Source organism: Nanorana parkeri, unplaced genomic scaffold (genome assembly GCF_000935625.1).
Source record: "Nanorana parkeri isolate BGI_ZX_2015 unplaced genomic scaffold, ASM93562v1 scaffold203, whole genome shotgun sequence".
NCBI lineage: Eukaryota > Metazoa > Chordata > Amphibia > Anura > Dicroglossidae > Nanorana > Nanorana parkeri.
The window spans coordinates 1,267,262-1,293,424 of NW_017306471.1; the positions used below are offsets into that span (position 1 = coordinate 1,267,262).

A 26,163-nucleotide genomic window follows, 5' to 3' on the forward strand; every position below is an offset into this window, starting at 1 on the left:
GTGATCTATTCCAAACCGCAGGTAATCGTATCACATACAATTACATACGGACTGCCGCTTACAGATGCCGCGCTGCTGTCACCCGTTCAATAACTTTAACAGGTGACAGCTACCACATCTTTGGCCCCGTTCACACTGAGCGATTTATCGCGCGGTAATGCGCGCGATATCGCGGATATTTACCGCGCGATATCACTCTCCAATACATCTCAATGGGGCTTTTTGATTTTATGTTCCCGGGGACATCATTTGTCCGGGGATGGTCTTCTCATTCCGGGGACTTTGCCTAGGGAATCAGGGACGAATGGTCACCCTGATCTAGAGCAGTTGCCCAAAGTAACCAATCAGCTTCTCTGTTCAGATTGTTCAGTGAAACTTTGAAACTGAGAGAAGTTGATTGGTTGCCATGGGCAACTGCTCCAGATTCTATCTGCTCCAGTTTTGATCAATTCCCTTCAATGTGTCCACGTTTGGAGCAGCATTGTGGCAGCGTTTTAAGATACAAGCTGCCTGAAAGGTAAGAATATTGCCTGATCTTTCTGCACGAACTGCTATTTTCTCTTTTGACCCTGCAGTAACAGAAGCAACTGAAGGCAAAATAGATTTATTGCGGCCTGTGTTCCATAATGACAGACAGTGATAAAAACCTGACAAGTGCTGAATCCCTTGCCACTGTATTCAAAACTAAAAAAAGAAAAAAAATGTGTCCACTGAAAGTGAAAAAAGAAAGAACTTGCATTCCACATTTTGGGTTGTCACCAGAACAGAAATAGATGGCAAATCTTCCAATGGGGACACTCGTTCTGGTGACCCTGCTGACCCCCCCAAAATGTATTTCTCACTTCCTGTTGTGGCTATAGAACAGGAAGGGAAATATTTCCACTGGGAATGGGGGGGAAAAGCTGACATGAGGCATTGCAAGATTGAAGAAAAAAATTTATTAAAAAAATTTGGCTTTCAGTTCAATCGGAATTTTTTTAAAGAAAGAAACATGGTGACTATTACAAAGAGATTTAAAAAAAAAAGAATTAGAAAGTATTAGGTTCACTTTAACAAGTTTGAAGCGACATACTGGTGGGCGAAACAAAAGAGAACGTGAGTCACCTGACACGAATCTATTACGTAGCTACAGACAAACGCGCTCCACCCTGGTCATGTGACCTCGAGGGAGGGGTTCTATGCAAAATGGCGTCGCTGCTTCAGTTGGAGAGGGTGTTGTATTTGGTGCACGGCGAAAAGGACATTCGGGCGCCGCTGTCTCAGCTCTACTTCTGCCGCTACTGCAGTGAGCTGCGCTCCTTGGAATGCGTCTCTCACGAGGTAAATGACACAGCCGCCCTTTTCCTCGGTGCTGATCCGGCATCTCTGTGAGCCGGAGCTTTGAGATCTAGCCAATAGCGGAGCAGGAAACTCCTACGACCGCAGCCTGATTGGTTTCTTATTGCTGCTTAGCCACGTCCCCCGTCTTCCTGTGAAGTTGACGTTTAAGGGCAAAGAGGCGGGACTTTTATCTGCCTGCTCTGATTAGCCAGTCGCAGTAGCTTTCTGTGCGCTGGTTGGAGGCCTCAAATGTCAGTCACTGTCATCGGCCTTGGGAATGATTTGGCATGGGTTGCGTCTGCGTTCGTACTGGAGGCCGAGGTCTGAGGCCTAGCTGTCATGGTGGTTGCATATTGATACATTTTGAGTGTAATGGATTTATATCTGAAAGCTGCAATTAGAGTACATCTCTGAGTGATCGAAATATGTACATTGTCTGTGCTGAGCTGTGCTTTAGAGGCCTATTTCTCATAAAGGAATAACCATGGGCCCACACACACTTCGTGTCAGATCTGAGCTGCCCCAACAACAACATTGGCCAATAGTCATGTTGTGCACAGGCCAGCTCGACTAGATATAAATTGGTTGTTTTCCTAGTACTTTACACTACATAGGTGTTGGTAAACATTGTTGATGTGGCAGATCATATTGAAAGTACAATTTTGAAGGTTTCCTTATAAATCAAGGGCTTGGTAGGGAGGGCCCCCATAGACAAGACATGGGTCATATGATCCAGATGTTTTCATGTCTGTGGGTGGCTGGTAAAGTGGAGTTGAACTCAAAAAGTGAATATTTACTTTCTAATAGGGGCAATTACTTTAGATGTTTCCTAAGACCTCATGCACACGGACGCATGTCAATTTGGGTACATGCCCCCTCCCTGGAGGCTGACCATAGGCATCAATGGTTGTATAGCGAGTTTATGCCAGTCCTTATGTAAACACGTGCACACATATGAAAGTAGTGGTGTATACCTGCTCTACGGCTGCGCACAGCCATTTATCTCTATGGACAGCTGTATACAGCATTTGCGGCTTCACGGTTGGGGACATACACCAGAATTATTTGTGCACTCACAGGCCACTTTATTAGGTACACCTTGCTAGTACTGGGTGGACTCACTTTTGCCTTCAGAACTGCCTGAATTCTACGTGGCATAGATTCAACAAGGTGTTTGAAACATTCATCAGAGATTTTGGTCCATATTGACATGAAAGCATCACGGGCCCAAAGCGTGCCAAGAAAATATCCCCCACACCATTACACCACCAGCAGCCTGAACCGTTGATACAAGGCAGGATGGATCCATGCTTTCATGTGGTTTATGCCTAATTCTGACCCGACCATCACCACCCGACCATGACCACATTCAGTCTTAGCTGAAATCGAGACTCATCAGACCAGGCAACGTTTTTCCAATCTTCTGTTGTCCAATTTTGGTGAGCCTGTGCAAATTGTAGCCGCAGTTTCCTGTTCTTAGCTGACAGAAGTGGCACTCGGTTTGGTCTTGTGCTGCTGTAGCCCATCTGCTTCAAGGTTCAATGTGTTGTCTGTTCAGAGATGGTCTTCTGCATACTTCGGATGTAACGAGTGGTTATTTCAGTTACTGTTGCCTTTCTATCATCTTCTACCAGTCTGCCCATTCTCCTCTGACATCAACAAGGCGTTTTCGTCCACACAACTGCCGCTCACTGAATATATTCTCTTTTTTGGACCATTCTCTGTAAACCCTAGAGGTGGCTGTGTGTGAAAATCCCAGTGGAGCAGCAGTTGCTGAAATACTCAGACCAGCCCGTCTGGCACCAACAACCATGTCATGCTTAACCACTTGAAGTCCGGGGTGTTAAACCCCCTTCCCATCCAGGCTTTTTTTCAGTATTCAGCACTGCGGTACTTTGACTGACATTTATTCCGTCATGCAACGCTGCACTGAAATGAATTTTATACCCTTTTTTGGGGACAGATAGAGCTTTCTTTTGGTGGTATTTAATCACCACTGGGGTTTTTATTTTTTACTATATTAAGGAAAATGTACAGAAAAAAAAATCTGTTTTCCCTATATTAAATTCTAAAACCTTTATTATTACCATGCTATAGAGCCGCTGATCGGTTGTATGTGAAACAACCGTTAACAGCTGTAAAAACGAGCGGGTCTTTCCTGCCCGTGCAGGAGGTTAAAGTCACTTAAATCGCCTTTCTTCCCCATTCTGATGAACTTCAGCCAATCTTCTTCACCACATCTAGATGCCTAAATGCTTTGAGTTGCTGCCATGTGATTGGCTGATTAGCAATTTGTGTTACCAAGCAATTGACCTAATAATGTGGCCGGTGAGTGTATACTGCCTGTGTTCATGAGGTCTAAACAATACCCTACAAAATATACTTCTTTGTTTAAAATTCCCCCTGAGACCTAGTAGTGAATTTCCTGACCTATGACTGTGTCTAGGAGCTCCTGTTCTAGTAGATGGAGGGCCGGAGTTTGGCTACCCCTGGTTTACTGGTTCAGCTTTGCAGCTTCCCTTTATACTAAACCAAGCAAAGGCCGCTCTGAATAGTGAATCTGTATCATCACTTTGTCCAAAAGGTTTAATAGCTCCACAGCTTGTGTACAATTATGTGATGCAAATTTAGGGCTAAGCTACACAGGGGAGTTTAATCCCTTTGCTACTGATTTAAAGTGTGAATAAAGCGCACACAAGGGCGGCACCTTGTCTTCATGAAATATGTTTAATGAATTGAATAAAAGCAGTTAGAATTTTCCTCACAAAGCCAGTATAGTAGCGTACATGTATTGAACCACATCACCGATTTGTCTTCATATGGCAGAAGCAGCCCAATCAGCACCCACGGCGAAATAGAATATCGCTGGAACTGCCAGCTTGGGTCAAACTAACGTGTTTTGGGGGCGTACCTCTTTCCTCAGAGCATATAGAAGACCAAGATTGTATATACTCCTAATGAATGTTGGGGGGCATACTGGAAGTGGGTGGGATATATTGGGCAGCAAGCACCCTGCCACACTGCAAAAATGGTTTGAGGAACAAAACAATGTCTTGCAGGTGTTGACTTGGCCTCCAAATTCTGCAGACCTCAATCCAATCGAGCATCTGTGGGATGTGCTGGAAAAACAAAGCCTATCCATGGAGGCCGCACCTCACAATTTAGGACTACTTCCAGTATCTGCTACTGACGTCTTGGTGCCAGATACCACAGCATACCTTCAGAGGTCTAGTGGAGTCCATGACTCAATGGGTCAAAGGGGACCATGTCAATATTAGGCAGGTGGTCATAATGTTCTGGTTGATCGGTGTATATCATCACATCAAGGTATCTCATCAATGCAGAAAATTATGTTAATATGAGGTGCGCAAAAGGCTAATCTGATTTTTTTTTTTTTTTTTAATTATTGCACACTATACATCATGGATGTTCTTTTCAGTGATCCTTTGCATATTTTTTTTTTTTAGATTTACATTGTAGCGCTGGCACTTTTTTCACAGCACAGAACTTTTTACATCAGTCCGTGGTCTCTCTGTAGACACACAAGTATTAGGATAAGTTTGGGAGGAAGTCAGTAAACCAAGCAGTTTGTTTGTGCTGTTTTTGTACCTTGCGGCATGGTCTGGATTTTTTTCTCCACTAACCTAGTGACGAGTGTGAGAACTGTACATGTGAGATGTGGTCATATAGCTCTAGATGGATATAGCGAATGTTGATGTATTTTTCTTCCTACAGCTTTAAAAAGAGACCAGACAGACGTAATGTGTGGCAATGTGGCGTGTTTTGTGTCTGCAATGCCTTGAAGACAAAATGCAGACAAAGCACTGATTATACCATTGTAATACATTTACTGTAATGTTATATGTGCCAAAGAATTTGTATGTGTCCATTTATTTCTGAGGTAAAATAGGAACTTTAACCTTCTCTTAAAGATAACAACAAATACACCTTTTTAGAAATTTTTGGTAATGACAATCTACAAACAGATACTAATGGATAATTGTAGTTTTTTTTATTCTTTGCGTACCTTATTTTTCTTTTCCTTCCTGGTATTCTCACAGTGGCCATTTTTACTAAGGGCAGATGAATCCATCTCCATTTACCTCCTGGAACTCTGGGTCTGCCTCCTGGAACATGTGACAGTACAACATACCGTGTTTCCACGAAAATAAGACAGTGTCTTATATTTTTTATTCTACGAAAAAAGACACGGTCTTATTGTTGGGGGATGTCTTACCTGGCTGCAGCTGTCCGCTCTGCCGTCCAGAGGGGAAACACGGTATCATCTCGGGGGGGAATGCCTTTCCCTCAAGTTCTGGCAAGATTATGTAGTTTACAGGTGAGATTTCCCAGGATGCATCTGTGAGGCCAGGGCTGCATCACCAGTGCCTCACTCAACCCGTAACTGGAATTACATGGATTGTAAATTAAATTGCTAAATCACGGTTTATTTTAACACTATGTGTATGGATGGCTGGGGTGCGTGTGCGTCGCTTAGCTGGGAAGAAATGGCACCAGGATGCACTATAGGAAGATGGCGAGCCGGAGTAGGGATTGTGATGCGTTGGGCAATGTCCTGCTGGGAACATTGCCAGCAACAACAAAAAAAGCTTAATGAATATGAGATGATTTCATATCCACATGCAGAGCTCATTTTTAGTGAATGGGGGATAAAAGCCCTCTTTAAAGTGACATCAAAGTAAAAAAAATGTTCCCTCCCCTAATGTCAGCACTTACCTTAAATGATGTTTCTTAATCCGATCTTCTTCTTTCCCAATGTTTTCATGTGTCCCTCCAGCGGTGCGGCGGCTCTCCGATCCAGCGCTGACTCCTCTCTGCTTGCAGGCACTTCCGATCCAGCGGTGTCTGCAGGCGGGTGCACGCGTCCGTAGACTTACCTTGCGTCTCTGCTTGTCTCGCGGCCGAGAATCCCAACTGCGCATGCGCCCGCCCCAAGATCCTTTGCTACCGCATGAACAGTTCTGGACTCTCGCCGCGGGCAGCGATATCGAGGTAAGTCTTAACTGCTGTTAAAGCATTTTTAAAAAACTTTTTGCCTATATCTACTGCTTGTCAGCAGTAGATATAGGTAAAAAAACGGGAGGCCTTAGAACCCCTTAAGGACCACCGGATGCATTGGTCTGTGCGGAGCATCCTTTGCCCAATGCAGTCCCAACACATACACAAGGCAATTTGTCCTGTTTCCTATTATGTCAGTTCACACCACTGCATGGCTGTGGTGTGAGCTGAAAAAAATACAACATGCTGTACTTTTTAATTTAGTACTCGTATTCGCCCAAAGGCTCCGATGCCTTGCCCGATACTTCCGGTATCAGGAAGCCGGGCAGCGAGTCATTACACGCTGCCTGGCTTCCTTATTGGCCAGGAAGCCGGCTCCATGCTCTCTCGTCACTTGTGATGAGAGAGCAAGAAGCCAGCTTCCCAGCCAATCGGGAAGCCGGGAGCCGTGTAATGACACCACTACCGGCTTTCTGATTGGCCGTGAAGCTGGCTTGATGCTGCCTCGTCAGTTCATGACGAGAGAGCATGGAGCCGGCTTCCCGGCCAATCAGGGCGCCGGGTCCTTACATGGCTTCCGGATTGGCCAGAAAGCCAGCTCCATGCTTTCTCGCCACCTAGTGATGAGAAGCATGGGGACGGCTTCCCTGCTAATCGGGAAGCCAGGTGGCGAGTCTTTACACGCCGCCTGGCTTTTTTAATGGGACTTCCTGTATTGGTATTGGTGCCTCCCTACTTTTAATCATCGCCTTGCTCTGCTTCCTTAGTGCATTGGTGTACGCTGCTGGTGTTGATGGGCCCTTACATGCCCTTGCTGGCAACGTAGTCATGGCTGTGCCCTGACTTTTTTTTCTGTTGCAGTTAAGCAACACAGCTAGGTCACCACCTTTCCCTCCAGCCTGTGATTGGACCGTGAAGAAGAAGCAGTAGACCAATAATGTAATCTCTCATGTTTCAGCATGCTCCTTGTCAGCACATGCAGCACACTTGATTGGCCCAAAGGTGCTGCTCTTTCAACTCCCATTGTGAGTACAGCTGTGCAGGGCATTACAAGAACTTACACTGCAGTATTTACACCAATCGCATGTAATCCATACATGTAATGCTTTTTTTAATGAATTCATAACTTTTTTTTTTCTGTAATCTGTTTGGATTTCAGCCTTAAAGAAACACGGGCTGTAAAGAAGTACATTTATCTGTTCAAGTGAACTTTTGATACACATTTTATATTGATGTCTTCGTATTTCCACAGGTCGACTCGCACTACTGTCCCAGCTGTTTGGAGAATATGCCGTCAGCTGAAGCAAAGCTGAAGAAGAACAGGTTTGATATCTAATTTCTGTAAATTTACTAAAATTGCTAGCTCATGTGTACCAATAAAACAAACTTGTAAAACCAGGCTTTGGTTCTATTGGCCACACCTAGCCTGCAGCAGACTAGACACCGAGCTGTGATACTCGTGTCTGTTATGTAGTACATTGTTTATACAGTGGATGGAACCAGCACTGTGCACAGCAATTTCTTTGTTTTATTATACCTACAAAGCCACCAAAATTGATTACACCTACGGGAACAGTACTGGGGACCTATTATGCCTTAGGTCCACTGCCATTTAGTTTGCTTATCCATTTTGAAAGAGCACTGATGCAGCTGACATCAAAGATGTTTAAAGGGATTACAAGATGTTTTAATAGGCGTCAACATTAAGAACAAGCAAAGAGGACTGCAATGTGCAATACGCAGCATCACGGTGCATTCCTAAGCAAATAATAGCTGTGTACATGGCTCCCAAATTCTATATCCGCACAGTTATAGCACTATATTTTGCTAGCTTAGAATAATAGGGTTATGTGCATGTGTATGCACAGATAAGGCTTCAAGTTCTACAAATGAACATGAGCACAAAGAAAATAACATATTTCCACTTTTGCAGTCAAATTTGAGAAATCCCCACTAAGTTTGTGTTCCCATTCACACAGCATACCTAAAATAATGTAAAAAGAAATGTATTACCTTTTTAGATGTGTCTGTATAGAAGGCCTGTGGCGCTTCTCTGTACAATTTGAGGGCAAATTCCATCGTCTCCACAGAAGACTAGGGACAGACTGAGCGTATTTCCATTAACATACAATGCTTTTAGATCTGTAACCCTTTGTTAGGACATTGCTTAAATCTAGCTTACAACTGATAATGAGATATGCCAGCACAGCACAGACGGGGTTCATTATGGTGAACATTACAGAGGAAAAAATGAAGGAAGACAGTACAGATGCAATACAATTTTAATACAGGAGGGTTCAAAGGGCCCTGATCGTAAGAGCTTACAATCTTGAACCAGGCTGGCGCTTGACCAGTCCCTGCAGCCTCGCTCCACTCCCCTGTATTGGACGTGATGAGTCACAGGACCTTAAACTGCCGGAACGGAGGGGAAGAGAGGCTGCAGGGGACCGGTCTAACAGCCAGCCGGGTCAGAGATTCAGATGAGTATATCCCTTATTATTTTAACTCCCTAGACAAAATGAGCATTTAACCCTTGCAGTGCGGGGCTTGCATTTAGATCTGTGTGTAGTAATGTGAATTGAGGCCTAGCCTTTATGGCTGCATTTAGCAGATAAGATATTTTAGACTTTCTAACGTCTACTTATAGAGTTTGGGGTGATTCATGAATCTGGCAGCATAAACTGGTGTTTTAGATCTATTTTAATGTAAAAAACAAATCAGCTTTTGATCTGTAAACTGACTTTACAGATCATGCACCTAGCACTCCACTTGCTGGCTACCATAAAAAAAAAAATACAAATATTTATAGGCAATTTAAAAATCTGTTTATGTATATATTCCTCTGGTTTGTTATGTAGGTGTGCCAACTGTTTTGACTGCCCGTGCTGCATGCACACTCTCTCTACCCGTGCCACTAGCATTCCTGCTCCACTTCCAGATGACCCGGCCAAAACCACCATGAAAAAAGCTTATTACCTGGCTTGTGGATTTTGCCGCTGGACCTCTAGAGATGTCGGCATGGCAGATAAGTCTGTGGGTAAGTGTTAGATACTGCAGAATGTGTTCTATAATTTTTCTCACCCAATATCTGATGGGATTGATCTGTCAGATTAAAATGGACAAAATGTCATTGCAGTTGATATTAATGGGTTGAAGGAACCACATGAAGTATGGGAGCTGAGGTTACTAACTTGGTTTTTAAAGGTGCAGGCTCTGGGGCTGTCATTCTGATTCTTGCTCCATAACCTAATCTAACAAGTATGCAGTCTGTTAAATCTGAAATCCCGCCATGCTTGCTTGTTCCAGGGCTGTAACTTACTAGAGAATTTAGGCCTGGAGCCTGCACCTTGTATGTCAGCTCCTGTATTTTTATTCTCACTGGTTCCCTTTTGAAGAAAGCCTGTTCTGTGATAGATATGTAGGCTTGGCTTTCAAGGTGGTCTTCTTTGAGTCACAATTGCGGAGCTCCCGTTTTGCATGCTTATTTCAGGTCCGTTATTTAAAAGGTATGGAAGGTAGAGGGTTGGCTTTTGGACCAGAAAACAAGCTTTTCCAGAAGGACAGATCAGCAATGGGCAAACTTCATATTGCTTTAAGCCCAGGCTTCCTTTTACAGCCAACTCCAGGCCTCATCAGGTTCTTAAAATGTAAAGCACATACAATTGGGCTGCAATACTCCCCTTCAATCTGAAGCTGTATCCCACAATATCTTGTGGCTTTACCTTTGGGAGGCATATGATAGTTGAACAAGGTTAACCCACATCTATGTGTTAGGAAACCTTTGCTTTAGAAAAGACAATAGAGCTTCTTTGGCAAACCAGTGCAAGCATGACGTGCCAACAGTAGTGGCTATAGCAACCAGTAAGAGCATTTGTAGTATTGGTTCAGTATTGGTTCAATTCTAACACAGTGATTTTTTTTTTTTTTTTACATACTACTAATACGTAAAGCAATCCTTTCCTTTGCTAATGCTTACAGAAACTGCTGCCACTTAAGCATAATTCTAGTGGAAAAATCAGTGAACAAAAACTGCTCCAATCTGTCCCCATAGATCCAGTTATTCTCCCACTGGGTGATGCCAGCTTGCACTTAGAATAGAGAAGCTGTCAGCAGTCACCTCCTCAGACACCTCTGACCTTCCTGTTGCAGGTACATCCATTACAGGGGGTATTGTAAGGAAGATAATGTGGACTTGGCTGCAGACCTTTGACAAAAAGTTGAGATTATCATATTGATAACAATACTAATTAGACTGCACAGTGCTTAAAGCGGAACTCCTGGAATTTTTTTATTAAGGGTTAGGTGCTTGTTTGTGTCCTTGGTGCTAAAATAACAGTTATACTCACCCAAAGTTTTGAGCCAGCCAGCTGCCACGGTGCTCCCTACAGCCTGTCCCCTCCTCTGCAGCACATTGAAATGTTCCTCTGCGTCCTCGCGTGTGTGGCCACTGTATAGACGTGATGGTTTACTGGACCTTAGACTGCTACCGAGGAGGGGGAGAGATATTCCAGGGACCGGTCTAAGAAGTTGGCTCGGAGCTTTGAGTGAGTATTTCTTTGTGTTTTTTTTTTTTTTTTTTTTTTTTTACTGTGGATGTCGGCTGCCTCTTTCCATCTCTTCAGGTAATCTCAGACAGACTCCATGATGTTGAGATCAGGGCTCTATGGGGGCCAAACAATCACTTGCAGGACTCCTTGTTCTTTTTCTTTTCACTGAAGATAGTTCTTAATGACATTGGCTGCATGTTTGGGATCGTGGTCCTGCTGCAGAATAAATTTGGGCCAATCACACGCCTTTTCAGTTCCTATGTTTAGTTGTCACTTAGGCCCCGTTCACACTGAGCGATTTATCGCGCGGTAATTCCCGCGCGATATCGCTCTCCAATGCTTGGCAATGGGGCAAAGGGTCCTGCTGTCGCGGGTCGTGCGTCGCTACAGCAGGACCCTTTTTGGAGCGGATTGTGCCGCGATTCTAGCTTGCTCAATGCAAGCATTTGCGCAAAATGCAAATCGCGTGACAAACGCGCGATTTGCGAATCACGCAGTGTGACTGGGGCCTTAGCCTTGTTTTCACGTCAGAGGCATGGCTTTTTGGCCACAGAAACGTTGCAGCAGGTGGTCTGGACCGATTAATCAAAATTTTAGATATTTGCTGTAACAGTAGGCAGTTTGTTCGCCGAAGGGCTTGAGAGCGGTGCAATAATGATTGTCTGCAGCAACAGTGAAGCATGGTGGAGGCTGTTTGCAAGTCTGGGGCTGCATTTCTGCCAATGGAGTTGGAGATTTGGTAAGGATCAATGGTGTCCTCAATGCTGAGAAATACAAGCAGATACTTCTCCATCATACCATACCATCAGGGAGGCGTGTGATTGGCCCCAAATGTATTTTGCAGCAGAACCACAACCCCAAACATATACAGGCAATGCCATTAACGACTATCTTCAACGTAAAGCAGAAGGAGTCCTGGAAAGGAGCATTTAGAAGGATTTGAGGCAGCCGACATCCACAGAAGATCTTGGTCAGTGTGCAAGTGTACCTAGAAGAAGGCAAAGGGGGATCACACCAAATATTTGGATTTCCCTTCTGTTCATTTACTTTCCATTTTGTTAATTGATAAAAATAAACTAACACTTTATTTCTGAAAGCATTCTTACTTTACAGCATTTGTTTTCACACCTGCCTAAAACTTTTGCGCAGATATCTATATATATATATATACACACACACACACACAACACACACACCAACACACACACACACACACACACACACACACACACACACACACACACGGGAACTTGTGTGTTCTAATAGGGTTATTCACAAAAGGGTGAAAAGTTTGGAGAAGGCCGGAGAAGTGAACAATCTAGGGCAACATAGCTGATGTGGAAAAATCCTCCAATTCAGCTCACTTTCCAGTCCAGCTATGTTGTCCTAGATTGTTCACTTCTCGCGCCTTCTCCAAACTCTTCACTTTTTCATGAATAGCCCTGTAAATGTTACATGCTTATGAAATAGTTCATTTTAATGCCGTTCTGACTACTGATTTGGTTATTTGAGCTTTACAGTAGACTAAATTATCTAAACAATTGTTGTAAATCTCACATGTAAGCAATACCATTAAAGGAAGCGTCTTGTTTCTGTTTTACAGCTAGCGGCGGTTGGCAGGAACCGGAGAACCCGTACACCCAGAGGGTAAGAAAAATGGGCTACGATTCAAAAGTATGGTTACGTCCAAATAAGCATGCTTCACTGACTTTATACATACAAGTTGGCACTAAGCTTACTGGTTTCTGTGTTTGTGCCAGAATAATGCTATTACCTTAAAGTTACACTAAAATCTTCAAAATACATTCAAGTACCTTAACTATTAACAATACTGGACCTTATTTGTGTATAACTGAGCTGTAGATCCTCAAATCATCCTCTGAATTGGTGCGGACACTGTCCTGAAGGGTGGCTACTTATGTTCCCCATGATCCCTGTGTGTGTTGTAAAGTAGCCACCTCTCAAAGCTTGCTCCTGTGATGGACTTCAATCATGTTTTAGTTTACTAATTGCTAACGCGTTTGTAGTCAATCACAGGAGTGAGCTTGGAGTGGTGACTACTTTGCCACACCCACAGTTTAAGGGTATCCCTTAAACTCCAACGTTTCTGTATTATTCAGTGGCTAATGTGGTACAATACTCCTCTACACTATATAAGTTGTGAAGCATTGTTTATGAAAATAGTTTTCCTTCTGGTATTTTCGGTTTTGTGTTGCCTACTCAGCTAGTTTTTTTGGGGGGGGGTTTTGTGAGGTCATTATTAGAGTGATTCTATTGTGGGCCAAAGGTGCAGGTTAACTAAACTTGCATAGACACACAGCTGCGTTTTACTCTCCTGCCCTTTGCTTCCCTGATGCTCTGTTACTGAAGAAGAGAAGAAGCCTTGTGTAAGAGAAAGAAAGAGGAGTACAAGCATGGCGTTAATTAACTCAACCTACTAATTTGTCCTGCACAATAGTAAATTTCCATCAGGCCTTTAGAGGTGTCACAAACCTTGGCAAGGAGATCTGACACCACCTTGTGCTGGAGTATGACTGTAAAAGTCCTGTTGATACAAGGTGTTAACAGGACATGAAATGAGAGAAGATCTCCCCCGTGGGGTCATAGACAGCAATTACCTTTTTGTCTAAAATATATCAAAATATAAAAGTGCACCTGTGTTTTGCCCATGCTGGGCAGAACCAACAAGTACCAGTGCTGGTAAGCAAAATGAATCCTATGCTGTCCAAAAATGCACCTTTTTGGGAAACAGTCAGGCTACAAATGCTGGTGCCATTAATGACCTCTTTTGAAAGTACAAGGTCCAGGGATGCCATTCTTACATTTGCTTCTGGCACCTGATATATACTTGCTTGATTCAGATTAGTTGTTCATGAAGTCATGTAGAAAGATGATTGCTATGGAGCATGACAAAAACAAGTCAGCAGGGCTGCCTTCCATGCTTCTTATTTGACATGTTTCACCTTTTAAAATTATATTTTCTTGTGCTCCAATTTCACTTTTACTTTTATGTTTTTTTTTTTTGAAGATCAACAAACTTTTGGAGTACTACCAGCAACTGGCACAGAAAGAGAAGATTGAACGTGACCGTAAGAAGCTGGTACGACGCAGAAACTACATGCCCCTGGCATTTTCTGTAAGTGCTCCTTCTATTAAGTAATAGAATCAGTTGTTACCCCATAAACTTTAATTGTTGCAAGCTGTACTAAAATTGGGTGTTATATAGCGGCCTCAGTCCAATAAAACAAAGCTTATTGTGCAGAATGTTATCTGTTTGTGTGCTCCTGAATGTTAAAGCAAGAACCTCCCCTACAATGCTTTTTCAGAAACCAACATTTTCATAGCGGCTTTCATGAAGAATTCAAAAAAATAGAAACTGTATGTGCTCCCTACTCCTCTTCCGTAGCATTGTTTAATGAATTGAGCAGGTCTAAAACTGTAATAACAGTGACAAATCCTGCTCCCATAAACCAATAAGACATGTAACAGGTTGATGCAGTGATGGCGGAAACAGACCCAGTATGTTTGGTTTTTTTAATCTTTTACTACTTGCAGATCTTAGTAACATTGTGGCCAGGCAATGGCCATTGAAGTATTTACATATTCTTAACAAGCAGTAAATGATCCCCTAAAACAAGCCATCGCTGATCTCTGTAGCTGCAGATACTGTGGATCAATTCAACAGTTCACAGCGGAAGCAGTGAAGTCCTTTAGGTTGTTCTCTTAGCATTTCAGCCTGCCCTGCTTCCTTTTATGATTTGAGCCAGTGTGGTTGCTAACCAGCTGTCAGATCACTCAACACACACTCTTTCCACTTCTCAGTATTGCTAATTTAATATGTTGGGTGGTTGGAGTTAAAGTGACATTAAACCCTCAGATTTTTAAACATAAAACAATACTGTAATGTGTGCCTTACTGTAATCCATGGTTGTTTCCCTTCTCTTTGCTGCTCTTCCTTTTTAAATCTGTATCTGTTCTCATGCTGGGCAGAACTTCTGTTTTGCAGCAGACTGCCTTGTCTCTGAAATGGATACATGGTGTCTGTGTGTAGGTTTGCAACCTGAGCCAGCACTACAGGAAGAGGCACTCAGCTGCAAAGGGAAGTTCTCCCCTAGCATGAGAAGACATGAGGATTTAAAAGGAAGGGCAGCAAAGGGAAGGGAAACTACCATGGATTACAGTAAGGCACACATTACAGTATTGGTTTATGTTAACAAATCTGAGGGTTTAATGTCACTTTAAGATTGCTTTCCAGACCTTTAAATCCACCATTCTTTTGGAATCATAAGTGGAATAATCAAAGTAGAGAAATTGATTTGATGTGTCAGATGGACATGGCATTGTCAGTAACTGAACCTCAGATCTAGGTTTTGATTGCACAAAAACAGCAACATCTATCTAGTTGTAGCCAGATTGTGGATTTGTAATTTGCTGGTTTTATACAAAGGATAAAATCCTTATGATTTTGTGTCGGCTGTCCAATGCTTTACATTTTAAAGTACATGTAAAGTAAAACCAGACTATTGACATAAGTTCAAGTCATACTTGTACCTAATAGAACTGGTGATAATGATTTGACAATCTAGCGAAGGGTGTATGGGGGCATTTTGGCCAATCCATTGGAGGGCTAAGAACCCCCTGGTCTAGATGATGTTTTGGTTAAACCATTTACATCATTTGTAGAGTCACACCATCTTTGTCATCCTGCTTTTTTAAGAACTGTAGTCTCAAATTTGTATGCACAGATTTCCTGCTGATTTAAACAGAATTCAATCTGTATGTGGCCCTACTGGCACCTCCTAGTTCGACAAAAGATATTTTTAATCCAGTGTTGTCGAAGGAGCCGGCTGGAACATTTTTGACTGCCAGAATACAGTAGTAAGCAAGACAGATCTGTCCATCCTTGCTGTTTAGTATAGGACTCGTGAGACTCGTGAGAGTTACCATGGGGCTGAACGAGAAAAAAATCGTATGGCCAGATTAACAGATATGTATAAGAAGAGCCAGGACCACTCTGAAGGAGCTAGATAATATGTATTATAAGCCATGAATATCATCAACATATGTGGGAGCTCTCCTTTTAAAGTGTTTAATAACTTCATGAGCCCATAATGTCTACAGGGATGTGTTATGGTTCTTCTGTCTGACTCACTTTTGTTTTTGCCTTAATTGCTTTCTGGTTAATGTTGGGACTACTATACAGCAACACACTATTCATGTGGCGGTAAGTACCAGGCCTTTTCATGTCTCCGAGCTCACTATCTGCACCAAAGTAACGACCAACATACAGCTTTAGTCTAACAATGACAAACTCTGCTTCTCTGCCTCTTCAGAGAATGTTCTGTTAATGTCGTCATTGCTTGCTGTGCATGGTTAACATACATTGACACCACATGTTCACATGCTGTGCCACTAAAAGTGTCTGCCACTTACAGGACAAGTATGGTCGTGGTACGAGGCTGCAGCGTCAAAGACCAGGAGTTCCCATTACACCGCTATCTGGGCTGACGTAAGTACAGAATGGATATTGCAGATATATTGTGCAAGTTTACTAGGTGCTCTAACGTGCTAAACATTTAATGGGGATCGGTTCGCTGGTAAAAATAGTATATATGCTCAAAAGGGGATTTCCCTTTCCAAATGTAGCAGCTGCCATATAATAATGGGGAAAATTAAAACGGAAGAGATTTTTCCATGGTAAGAAAAAAAATTTCAGCAAGAAAAAGTGGGTAAAAAAAAGTTTGGCTGGAGCTGAGCCTTCATCTTATAGGGTGATCATATAAATACATGGCTTTTAATAGTATAACGCTAAACGCTCTGTGTAATCTATTTACAGGGCTGGCTAAAACTAAAGGAAAAGAAAGTGTGCTTTCTACATCAAAGCCTAAATAGGAAAACCTAATCCAAGCATAACTGGACCTGGGTGCATGTTACAATGTATCTCTTTCAACCATTTAGCACAGGGTCAGAAGAGCCATCAGTGGTCTGGAGCAGGGGTATAGCCCATATGAGTTTTGTGTCCAACCTCCTGCAAGCAGTGCTTGTATCCCATTAGTCATGGTGTGTTCCCTGCAAAAACCGAAACATTTGTGCTTCCTAGAGAAGTCAAGAAAACACAAATGATGTTTTGAAGTTTTATGTATAGAATGGAAATATTAGAACTCCTGTTAGCTTCTTAAGGCCTGGTTCACACCTGGGCATTTTACAGCACGTTCCTACGCTCTGTAAAACGCTCAACATGTGAAAACCAATGATTGCCTATGGGCATGGTTCCCACCTGGGCGTTTTACAGCGCGTAGGAACGCGCTGCAAAACGCCCTACGCCCACATAAGTACAGGAGCTTTTTTTGGGGGTGTATTTGCCGTGCGTATCCATTGGGATACAGCCAGGTAGCCCTCGGAAACGCATGTTTGTCGCGCGTTTTTTTACAGCAAATTGCTGTAAAAACGCGCGGCACGAAACTCGCATATGTGATACGCCTAGGTGTGAACCCAGCCTAAAGCTATGTCGATATTTGGGAGATTTCTCTTCTTTGGTCTCAGGGAGGAAATCTGTCCAATGGGGACTTACAGGATAATTAAAATATTTTAGGTTTAGTTTTTTTTTGTGGGCGGGGGGGGGTTTGCCTGGATACAAAGGACTACTTTTACATTTTAGTCTGTTTATTAGTCTGTTTATGAAATGGTTTTTGAAAGTTTAGAAACAGCCACCATGCTTCACGGATCCGATGGTTACTCTCCTTGAACCGCCAATAAACATTCCAATATCATCAAGATTACTGGTGATAGAGCATTCTTTTGGACACCGTTACTGCCCCTCCTGATGGAGTGTGGTGCACTCATTCCTAGTGCTTCACTGTAGCTTTTTATTTGTCTGTCCTACTGAGGAAATGTCCCCTCACTTCAGAACAGTGAATGAATCTCCTTAACAGAAAAACAAAGTTGGTGTTGTGAATGGTAAAATCAAGACTTTACTCATGTATCTGATAATGGGTGATGTCACTCTCGAGAATAAAACACCCCAGGTATACATGGAATTGACTGATGTGGGCTATACATTTTGACATTTAAGCCCAGTATGTAATGTGCTTAATCCTTTTTTGCATGTGGACACCTCAGGTAAACCTTAAGTTTATAGTTTCCCTTGTCATACTGGGTAATGGTTGATGTAGATTCTTCTCTTTCCAGTCTGAAAGAAGGGGAAGATCAGAAGGAGATAAAGATTGAGCCAGCACAGGCGGTGGATGAAGTGGAGCCTCTCCCTGAAGACTATTACACCAGGCCCATTAATCTAACTGAAGGTAACGGCTTCTGCTAGATGGTGGCAGGATTACTGCACTGCTTTTTTTATGCTGGCATTGGATGCCAGATATCTCTCAATGAGAATAGTTGGTGGGTGGATACCTGTCTGTTCTTGAATGGCTCTCTGCACTGCTGGATCCCCCACAATCCTTGTCTGATGGTAATAGAAGTGCTTATGGTACCTTTGGTCTTCAAATCTTCTTTGTAGAACAGAAGGACCAGCCTGGTCTCCATAGATATCTGGTAAAACCCCCTAACTTAAACATTCAACCCCCTGAGGCTTTTGTTATCACTTTAAATAGGAGAATATAGGGATTGATAATCAAAAGGATCATTGCTTGATTTTATTGAGCTTTTTATAGACCGAGTTTGGAAGGTAACCCTTCATGATTCTCCAATGATCTATGTGTTGTGGTCATCAGAGTGATGTATGAGTGATGTACAGCTGTACTTTTTTTGGTGATCTACCTTTTAAGCATTAGAGCTTGTCATTGGTTGACCTCTGCTAGTTCTGGTGCAGACACATCACTAGGTATAATTCTGCAGAGAGCCCAGCTCCTTGACTAGCACTGCTCCTGAGTATTGACAGCCACATATCAGATTTTGTCTGTCTGTTGAGAGGTATAGAGGGCTGTGCTGAGGCAAGGCATTGAATGCTTATTCTTTTTATACAGAAAGTGTGCTCATATTGATTCTTATAAGCAATACAATTCTCATAGAGCTGAAATCAAAGCAGATTTAAATAATGCCTTTTAATGTGGCTGTTCCTTTTAAAATTGTGTTTTTTTTGCATACAATTAACATGAAGACCTGAGTCTAGATTGATTTTGGCATTCTGTCTCCTGCTTCACAGCAGCATGCACACACGGAGAAGGAGGGACAACTAAATGAGCCACTTAGGTCCTGCAGCATGTGCAGGCAGAGTCAGAGTTGATGCCTTTTTAGTATGTTTCTACTCGTTCCTTGTCCAAACAGCAGACTTGCGGTTAGGTGGGCAATACCAATGTACTCCTTATCGCTAATAAGGAAAGTGCTATGCTTTGCAGCAGAGTTGCATCACAAAAATGGCTGGATAGAATTAGAAATCCATTAGCAGGTAACACTTCACACATGTGTAGTTCAACTGCGTATTTAGCTTTTTGCCTGGAGTCCAGCTTTAATGAGTCGTTTCTGGGCAAAGTGACTAGGGTATGCTGATAGCCCTCCCCAGCAAACTGTGCTAACCTGTCCCCACTCCATCTGAGGCTTGGCTTCATTTCTGTAGTAGAGTGGGGATTCCAGTTATGGGGGGGAGCTTGTAACCTTCCCCATGTGACAACACTCGTGCCGAATAGCCACTTAACTGACACGATCAGTGTCAAGTGGGGAGGAAAAGTGCAACAGCCACCTGGGTACCCTCCACCATCCAAGGCTTACTCAGGGAGGCTGGGAGGGAGCATAGATTATTGACTATAACTTGTGAAGTGGGCTATCAGCAGACACTGTTATGCTGCCCCGAATGCACAAAGTGACAGCGTCTCTTTTAGTCCTCTTAGTTTTTATCGTGGTTGCCTGAATGTTGAGTGGTGGCTTCTTAATCCTGTTATCAGCATCTTAAGTCCCTTATACTCCTCTTCTTGTGACAGTTACTACCCTGGACCAGCGCCTGCTACAGCCTGACTTTCAACCTATTTGTGCCTCTCAGCTTCACCCACGCCACAAGCATCTCCTCATCAAGCGATCTCTCCGATGCCGGGTATGTAGTGAAATACTAACATAGGAAGGGGGAAAGTGCCTATATAATCAGTGTGATAAATGTTTATCATTGTGTTTTCCAGAAATGTGAGCATAATCTGAGCAAACCAGAATTTAACCCCACATCTATAAAATTTAAGATTCAGCTGGTTGCAGTGTAAGTATCGCAATACCTTCTGGCTGTATGATATAACCTGTGAAAAATATCTGTTGATGTAATTAACCATATGGGAATGTATTGAGGTTTTGTATATACATGATATGGCCACAATTGTATGTATATCCCTCTAAATTTAGTTCAGGTGATTCCAGTGAAGGGTACTGTTAATGTTACAGCATACAGAGACCTTTTTGGACATTTGTGACCTTCTACTCTTCTGGCAAAGGTTTGTGAAAGGTCCTTTTTAGTTTCAGCATAACTTTACTGCTGTACACAAAGCCAGCTCCATAAAGAACTCAAGTGGGCTGCACAGAACCCTGACCTCACCCCAACTGAGCACCTTTGTGATGAATTGGAATGTCGATGGTGAGCCAGTCTAATCACCCAACATCAGTAGTTGACATTGCAAATGCTCTTTTGGCTAAATGGGCACACTTCTAAGTCTTGTGGAAAACATTCCCAGATGAGTGAAAGCTGTTAGTAAAAAAAAAAAAAAAATGAGATGTCCAGAAATCTCATGTAAGTGAAATGGTCAGATATCCACAAATGTTTGGCTGTATAATGTATTGTCTTATGATCTGTGCTAAAAATACCATTTAAAAAAATTATTTGTCAGGTAAATAAAAAAAATGCATTTATTTATATATTGTTTATTTGGAGCAGTACCTGAAGCTGAAATTTTCCCACATGTGAATAGAGCTGAGCAGTGCCTCCTCCACTATCTCCATGTGAGGTTTCCAAGACTGTGTCTGAAAGGAAACTGCTCCTGCCCTGCCCTTGGGAAACCATGGTTCTCTGGCAATCCAGTGTCATGGGTGAATTCTCTATTGAATGTTATAAACAAAATTTGAGTGAGAAATGGATATTAAAACATCAGTTTAAAATCTACTAGTCCGTTTTACAGTGGAAAAACAATTTGTAAATGAAACTCGCCAATGTGTGTTGTGCGGCGTTGCAACAGATACAAAGTAGCCATGACATTTGGTAAGATAGATCTATCTATATCTATATATAGATAGATCTATCTATCGCTTGTCCATGAATATATGCTACTAGAGGTTTGGACAAAATTAAAACGGTCACAGCTGCAAATCCTACCTAAAGCTTACTCTGGTTCTATAGGTGGGTCAGCCATGCTGGATCTGAAGTAGTAATATTTATCATCCTAATTTGTTTTCCATCATTGTTTTCTGCAGGAGCTATGTGCCAGAAGTGAGAATTATGTCAATTCCAAACTTGCGCAACCTGAAGGTCTGTATTGCTTTGCCTTTATGATGTACTGTTGAATTTCCTAAACTACTAAAAACTAAGTGAAGAGCACTTAATACTAAATACTTATGTTGCATGGATACCGAGTATTAGGGCGAATACTCGTACTCGCCCAAAAGCTCCAAATGCCTATCCTGATACTGAACTTCCAGTATCGGGAAGCAGGGCGGCGAGTCATTTCACACTGCTTGGCTTCCTCGTTGGCCGGGAAGCCACCTCATCCTCCCTCTTAACGAGGGAGCATGGAGCTGGCTTCCTGGCCAATCAGGAAGCTGGGGGGTGGGTAATGATTATCCTCCCTGATTGGCTGGGAAGCCGGCTCTATTGCTCCCTCGTCACTTGGTGATAAGGGAGCATGGAGATGGCTTCCTGGCTAATTGGGAAGCCAGGCGGCGAGTCATTGCATACTGCCCGGCTTTCTTAATGGGACTTTTGGTAATGGCGAGTACTGAAAAAAAAATATCGGTACTTGTACTCGATACCGAAAAAAATGATATTGGTGCATCTCTACTAAAGACAAAATCATTGTCACACATAGTAGGCAGAGATATGCGCATCATTCCTATGTGTCCCGAGTGCTACTGTGTTTTGCAGAGCCACTATACTTGTTCATCTTCATGTTATTTTATGCAGTCTTGTAGGCATATTCTGGTCTGATTAAGCACTAAAAGGCATTAACAAACCCCAGTAACCATATAACCAGAGTGCCTAAAACACTTTGCTCCTTCACAAAGTAAACCTACACCTTTTTAAAATAGAGTAATTGAACAAACTCCTGCAGGTTCTTGGCCTGATTTTAAATGTCACTTTAATTGTAACTGAAGCAAAGTCCTAGATCTAGACAAATTTGCTTGGCTGCATAAGAGCATTGTATAGTTGTAGTCCTTCTGTCATGCATCTGGTGCTGTTATAAAGTTAAAACTCACACTTTGCCATAGGGTGACATTTGTTATAGCTGTTTCAAGGGATGGCTGACAAAGTAGCGGATAGCTGCTACTTTGCCAAAAGGTTTGGATTTATGCCCATCCAGTTCTGAGATTAACACAGCATAGCCCTGCCTTGCAGGACAGGAGAACTGTTTTTTATTTGCTGCAGTTGAGTAATACCAGCAGGGCAATCGGCATCGTCACTGCTGATTCACAAGCCTGTAGCTTGTCAATCGACACCTGGCTTCCCACTTCTTTTTGGATTGACAACACTGTCCATGTTGTTGAAAAGCTTTTACTGTGAGCTGCATTGCCTGATAGGGGGAGCATGTGAGACACAAATGAAGGATTTGACTCGGTCAGGGAAGGCTAAAGAAGTTTACTTTGATGCTTGTAGTTCACATAGTAATTGGATTTGATATTTGTCTAGACTGTCATACAGGAGCGTTTAGTTGTGCTTAAAAAAATGAATGTTGTAATACAGAACTGCATTACTTCTCCTGTAAGTGAAGTTCATGTTCTATTAATTACAATATTTATTTGTTACAGGAGAGCCAGGTTCTGCTTACTCTGACTAACCCTGTAGAGAGCGTCACTCATGTGACGCTAATGCCATGTGAAGAGGGGGATCCCCATGACATCAACAATACTGCTAAGGTATACTCTTTACATAACAACCATTTTTTATTTTTAATACTTTAGCCTATAGGTAAAAGTAAATACGTGGTCATGGCATTAAACGCTTCCCGGCCAGCCGTTGTACAAAAATCGGCCAGCTGGGAGCTTCCTGGATGTAACAGGCCGTGTGTATATGGCCTGTTAGCCCCGCCCACTCGTTGACAGAGCGCACGGGAAAGACAGGCAGCGATACAACTTAACATACAAGCTATAGAGCCGGCGGATCGCTTGTATAAGCTGCCGGCCCGTGTCTACCCCCACCCCCTCCTGTTATCACGCTGGTCCTGGGCTCCACTGTGCCCGGTGCAAGCCCAGGACCAGCACAGTGCCTCTCTGACGGGATCAGAGGGAGGTCAGTACACGATCTCCCTCCGGTGTCAGAATGCGGAAGTGATGTATATTACCTCACTTCCGTATTCTCGTGTCACTCTTCAGATGCTGGAGAGAAGCTGATGAAGCAGACCTCTGCTTCATCATCTTCTTTGGGGGTTCCCAGGTGACATTAGGGGTCTTGGAGACAGACCAGACGCGTCAGGTGCGCATACCTGCGAAAACGACGATTGCGCCCATTACCCTGCACATGTTACATATCACTGAGAACGCCGCAGTGAGAGCAATCATTCTAGGGTCATCAATCACGGATAACACTAAACTGATGAGCTGTAAAAGCTTTTAAATCGTCGCCTATGGCCAATTTTGGGTATGGTAGTTTTTCGTTGGTGCGCGCAATTTGAAAGCTTGACATGTTTGGTGTCTATTTACCCGACGTGACCCCGTCTTTTATATTTTTACCAAAAAAATTTGTAATAATAATTGTTTCCTAACATAATGTAAGAAACACTTCTTCTTTTTTTTTGTTTTTTTTTCCTCAAATTTCCAGTAATTTTTTCTTTATAGTAAAAAATAAAACCCCAGTGGTGATTAAATAACACCAAAAGAAAGCTCTGTGTCTCCAAAAAATTGTATAAAATGTATTTCAGTACAGCTTTGTATGACGGAATAAATGTCAAAGTACTGCAGCGCTGAATGCTGACAAATGGCCTGGTTCCTCGGTCAGCAAGTGGTTAAAATAGGCCCTTTTTTTTATTTTTATTTTTTTATTCTAATTTGCTTAGTATTAAAAGTAGGCTCCCATTGTGAGGAATTTCCCTTCGCGGTTTGTTGTGCCACTGGAGCAAGAAGCTGCAATAGACTCCAGTGAGATAGGATAGTCATGGGATCTTCTGTCAAGTTTTTGTTGGTGGCTGAGTTCAAATTGAGTTTTTTGTTTTTTTTGTTTTGTTTTTTTATTTCCTGTTTTGTCAAATGCATAGAGAGTGAGGAGAGATCTCGCCAACAGCAACTGAAAATGATTTAACACTTTCTCATTCTATCCAAAGATTTAAAAAAAAGTGAATGGCTGGACTACCTGTTCCGCTGCCTGTGCCTCCGTACTCTTCTGGGTTGGAGAGCAAAACTCCCTTAAAGGCCTATTGTATTTGGCTCTTCCAGGAGTGTCAGAAGTGCACTCTGATTTCCTCCGCCAGTACCAGTGTCACTACAGGACATGGGCTGACAGAAGGAACCACGGCGCACAGCAGGGGACCAGGCATGTGACACACGTGGAAAGATATTTGAGCAAGCTCCACTCTTCAGCCTAGAAGTTTTGCAGTGCAGACCGAAGGACAGGTTAAGTTTTATTTTCTTTCTTTTTAGGGAGGGCTATGTTTCCACTTTTGAACACGACGACTGAGGTGCTATTTACTAGATACTGTTAGTATACAGAAATACATAGTACAACCTTTTTGCCATTACAGGTGGTTGTGCCTACAAAGGAGCTGGTCCTGGCTGGCAAAGATGCAGCTGCAGAGTATGATGAGTTGGCAGAGCCACAGGACTTCCAGGATGATCCAGAGTAAGTGTTCCCTGCTGACTTTATCATGACTGTCTTGTATGATGACCTCCTGGTCCCATGTTGTACAGTCACTCCTAATCGTTATCCTTTATTTCTGTCTGTGGATTCTGTATTGTTACATGACTGATGCTGATTTTATTTTTCGCAGTGTTGTCGCCTTCCGGAAGGCCAATAAAGTGGGGGTGTTTATCAAAGTTACCCCTCTGCAAGAGAAAGGAAAAGTGATTGTAAGCTTTAAGCTTAAGCACGACTTCAGAAACCTTGCCACTCCCATCAGACCCGCAGAAGACAATGAGAGCGCCTCTGAGGCTGTGTGGCTGACACATCATGTGGAGCTTGACTTGGGGCCTGTTGTACAGACGGCCCCCTAGAATCTGCAGTGTTTTGTTCAGTATAGGAACATGTTTCTGGGGTATATGTTCATCTTTACCTGGAGACTACATGTGGAGAAAGAGCTACATAGTGCACTTGTGCTTGGAGGTTGCTGGCTAGCTCTGTCTGTAAGCAGTAATTGTTGGAATTCACTACTAGGTCACCCCTGATCCCCTTAACACTGAAACAATAGACAATATAGCTGTGAAACACATGACATGTATGTTCCGTATTATGTACTAGAGATACACAGTTGGGCAATTAAGAATCCTGCTGCGACTCAACCAACTGCTTTCAGCTACAGCCAAAATGCCAGTTTTGGATTGACTTGTCTTTAAATAACTCAGGTCCCTTCATGTATTTGTATTTTGGTTATAGAAGTTCTGTGCAGAGTAGAAGAAACTATGGGTGGACTCCTCACGGTATCCAATCAGAAGCGGACTTTCATGAGACTGACTAATGCAGAAAAATCCCTTCTGATTGGCTGCTGTGGGATCCTCTTTATTATTGCTACTTGCGTCATGTACCTTACCTACAAATTAGTATTTTATTTATGTTTATGAATCAGTTTACACTTCTATAAAAGCTGTTTTTGCAGATAATCCAAACAAGTTGTTCAAAAGCCTCACCATCCATTTCTGTGTGCTGTTTTTGTAGGGCAGCATAGAAAATAAAAAGCCATTTTATCATGGGCGCCACAATTTTTTGTCATTTATCTATTCTACTAAACAATTTTTCTAAATGTCCCTAATATATTTTAACCATTTATTACATTAGTTATTTAGTACATTGCATTCTATCCCCCACTGGGAGCTTAGGAAGGTGTTTTTATGAAGAGTGGATGAGAGCTGGTAGATTATGTTGGGTATTGGGGTTTTAGAAGGAAGAACTGTTGGCTGTAGCAGCCAATCGGCTTTCTTTCTAGCAGTGCAGTATGGGGAA

At 42.6% G+C, this 26,163-nt stretch overlaps 1 protein-coding gene across 2 annotated transcripts; it reads left to right on the top strand.

Moving 5' to 3' along the window:
* Positions 1–1,152: 1,152 nt before the first annotated feature.
* DCTN4 (dynactin subunit 4) lies at positions 1,153–25,616 on the top strand. Of its 2 annotated transcripts, XM_018555571.1 has the most exons (14): positions 1,153–1,320; positions 7,592–7,662; positions 9,198–9,376; positions 12,490–12,533; positions 13,915–14,022; positions 16,090–16,110; positions 16,322–16,395; positions 18,075–18,187; positions 19,814–19,923; positions 20,006–20,079; positions 21,279–21,333; positions 22,827–22,934; positions 24,752–24,849; positions 24,998–25,616. In XM_018555571.1, the coding sequence occupies exons 1-14, from the start codon at positions 1,186–1,188 to the stop codon at positions 25,218–25,220; spliced, it is 1,413 nt and encodes a 470-aa protein (XP_018411073.1). In that variant the 5' UTR covers positions 1,153–1,185; the 3' UTR covers positions 25,221–25,616. The 2 variants fall into 2 exon arrangements, with proteins under 2 accessions (XP_018411073.1, XP_018411074.1); XM_018555572.1 differs by lacking the exon at positions 16,090–16,110.
* Positions 25,617–26,163: the final 547 nt, after the last annotated feature.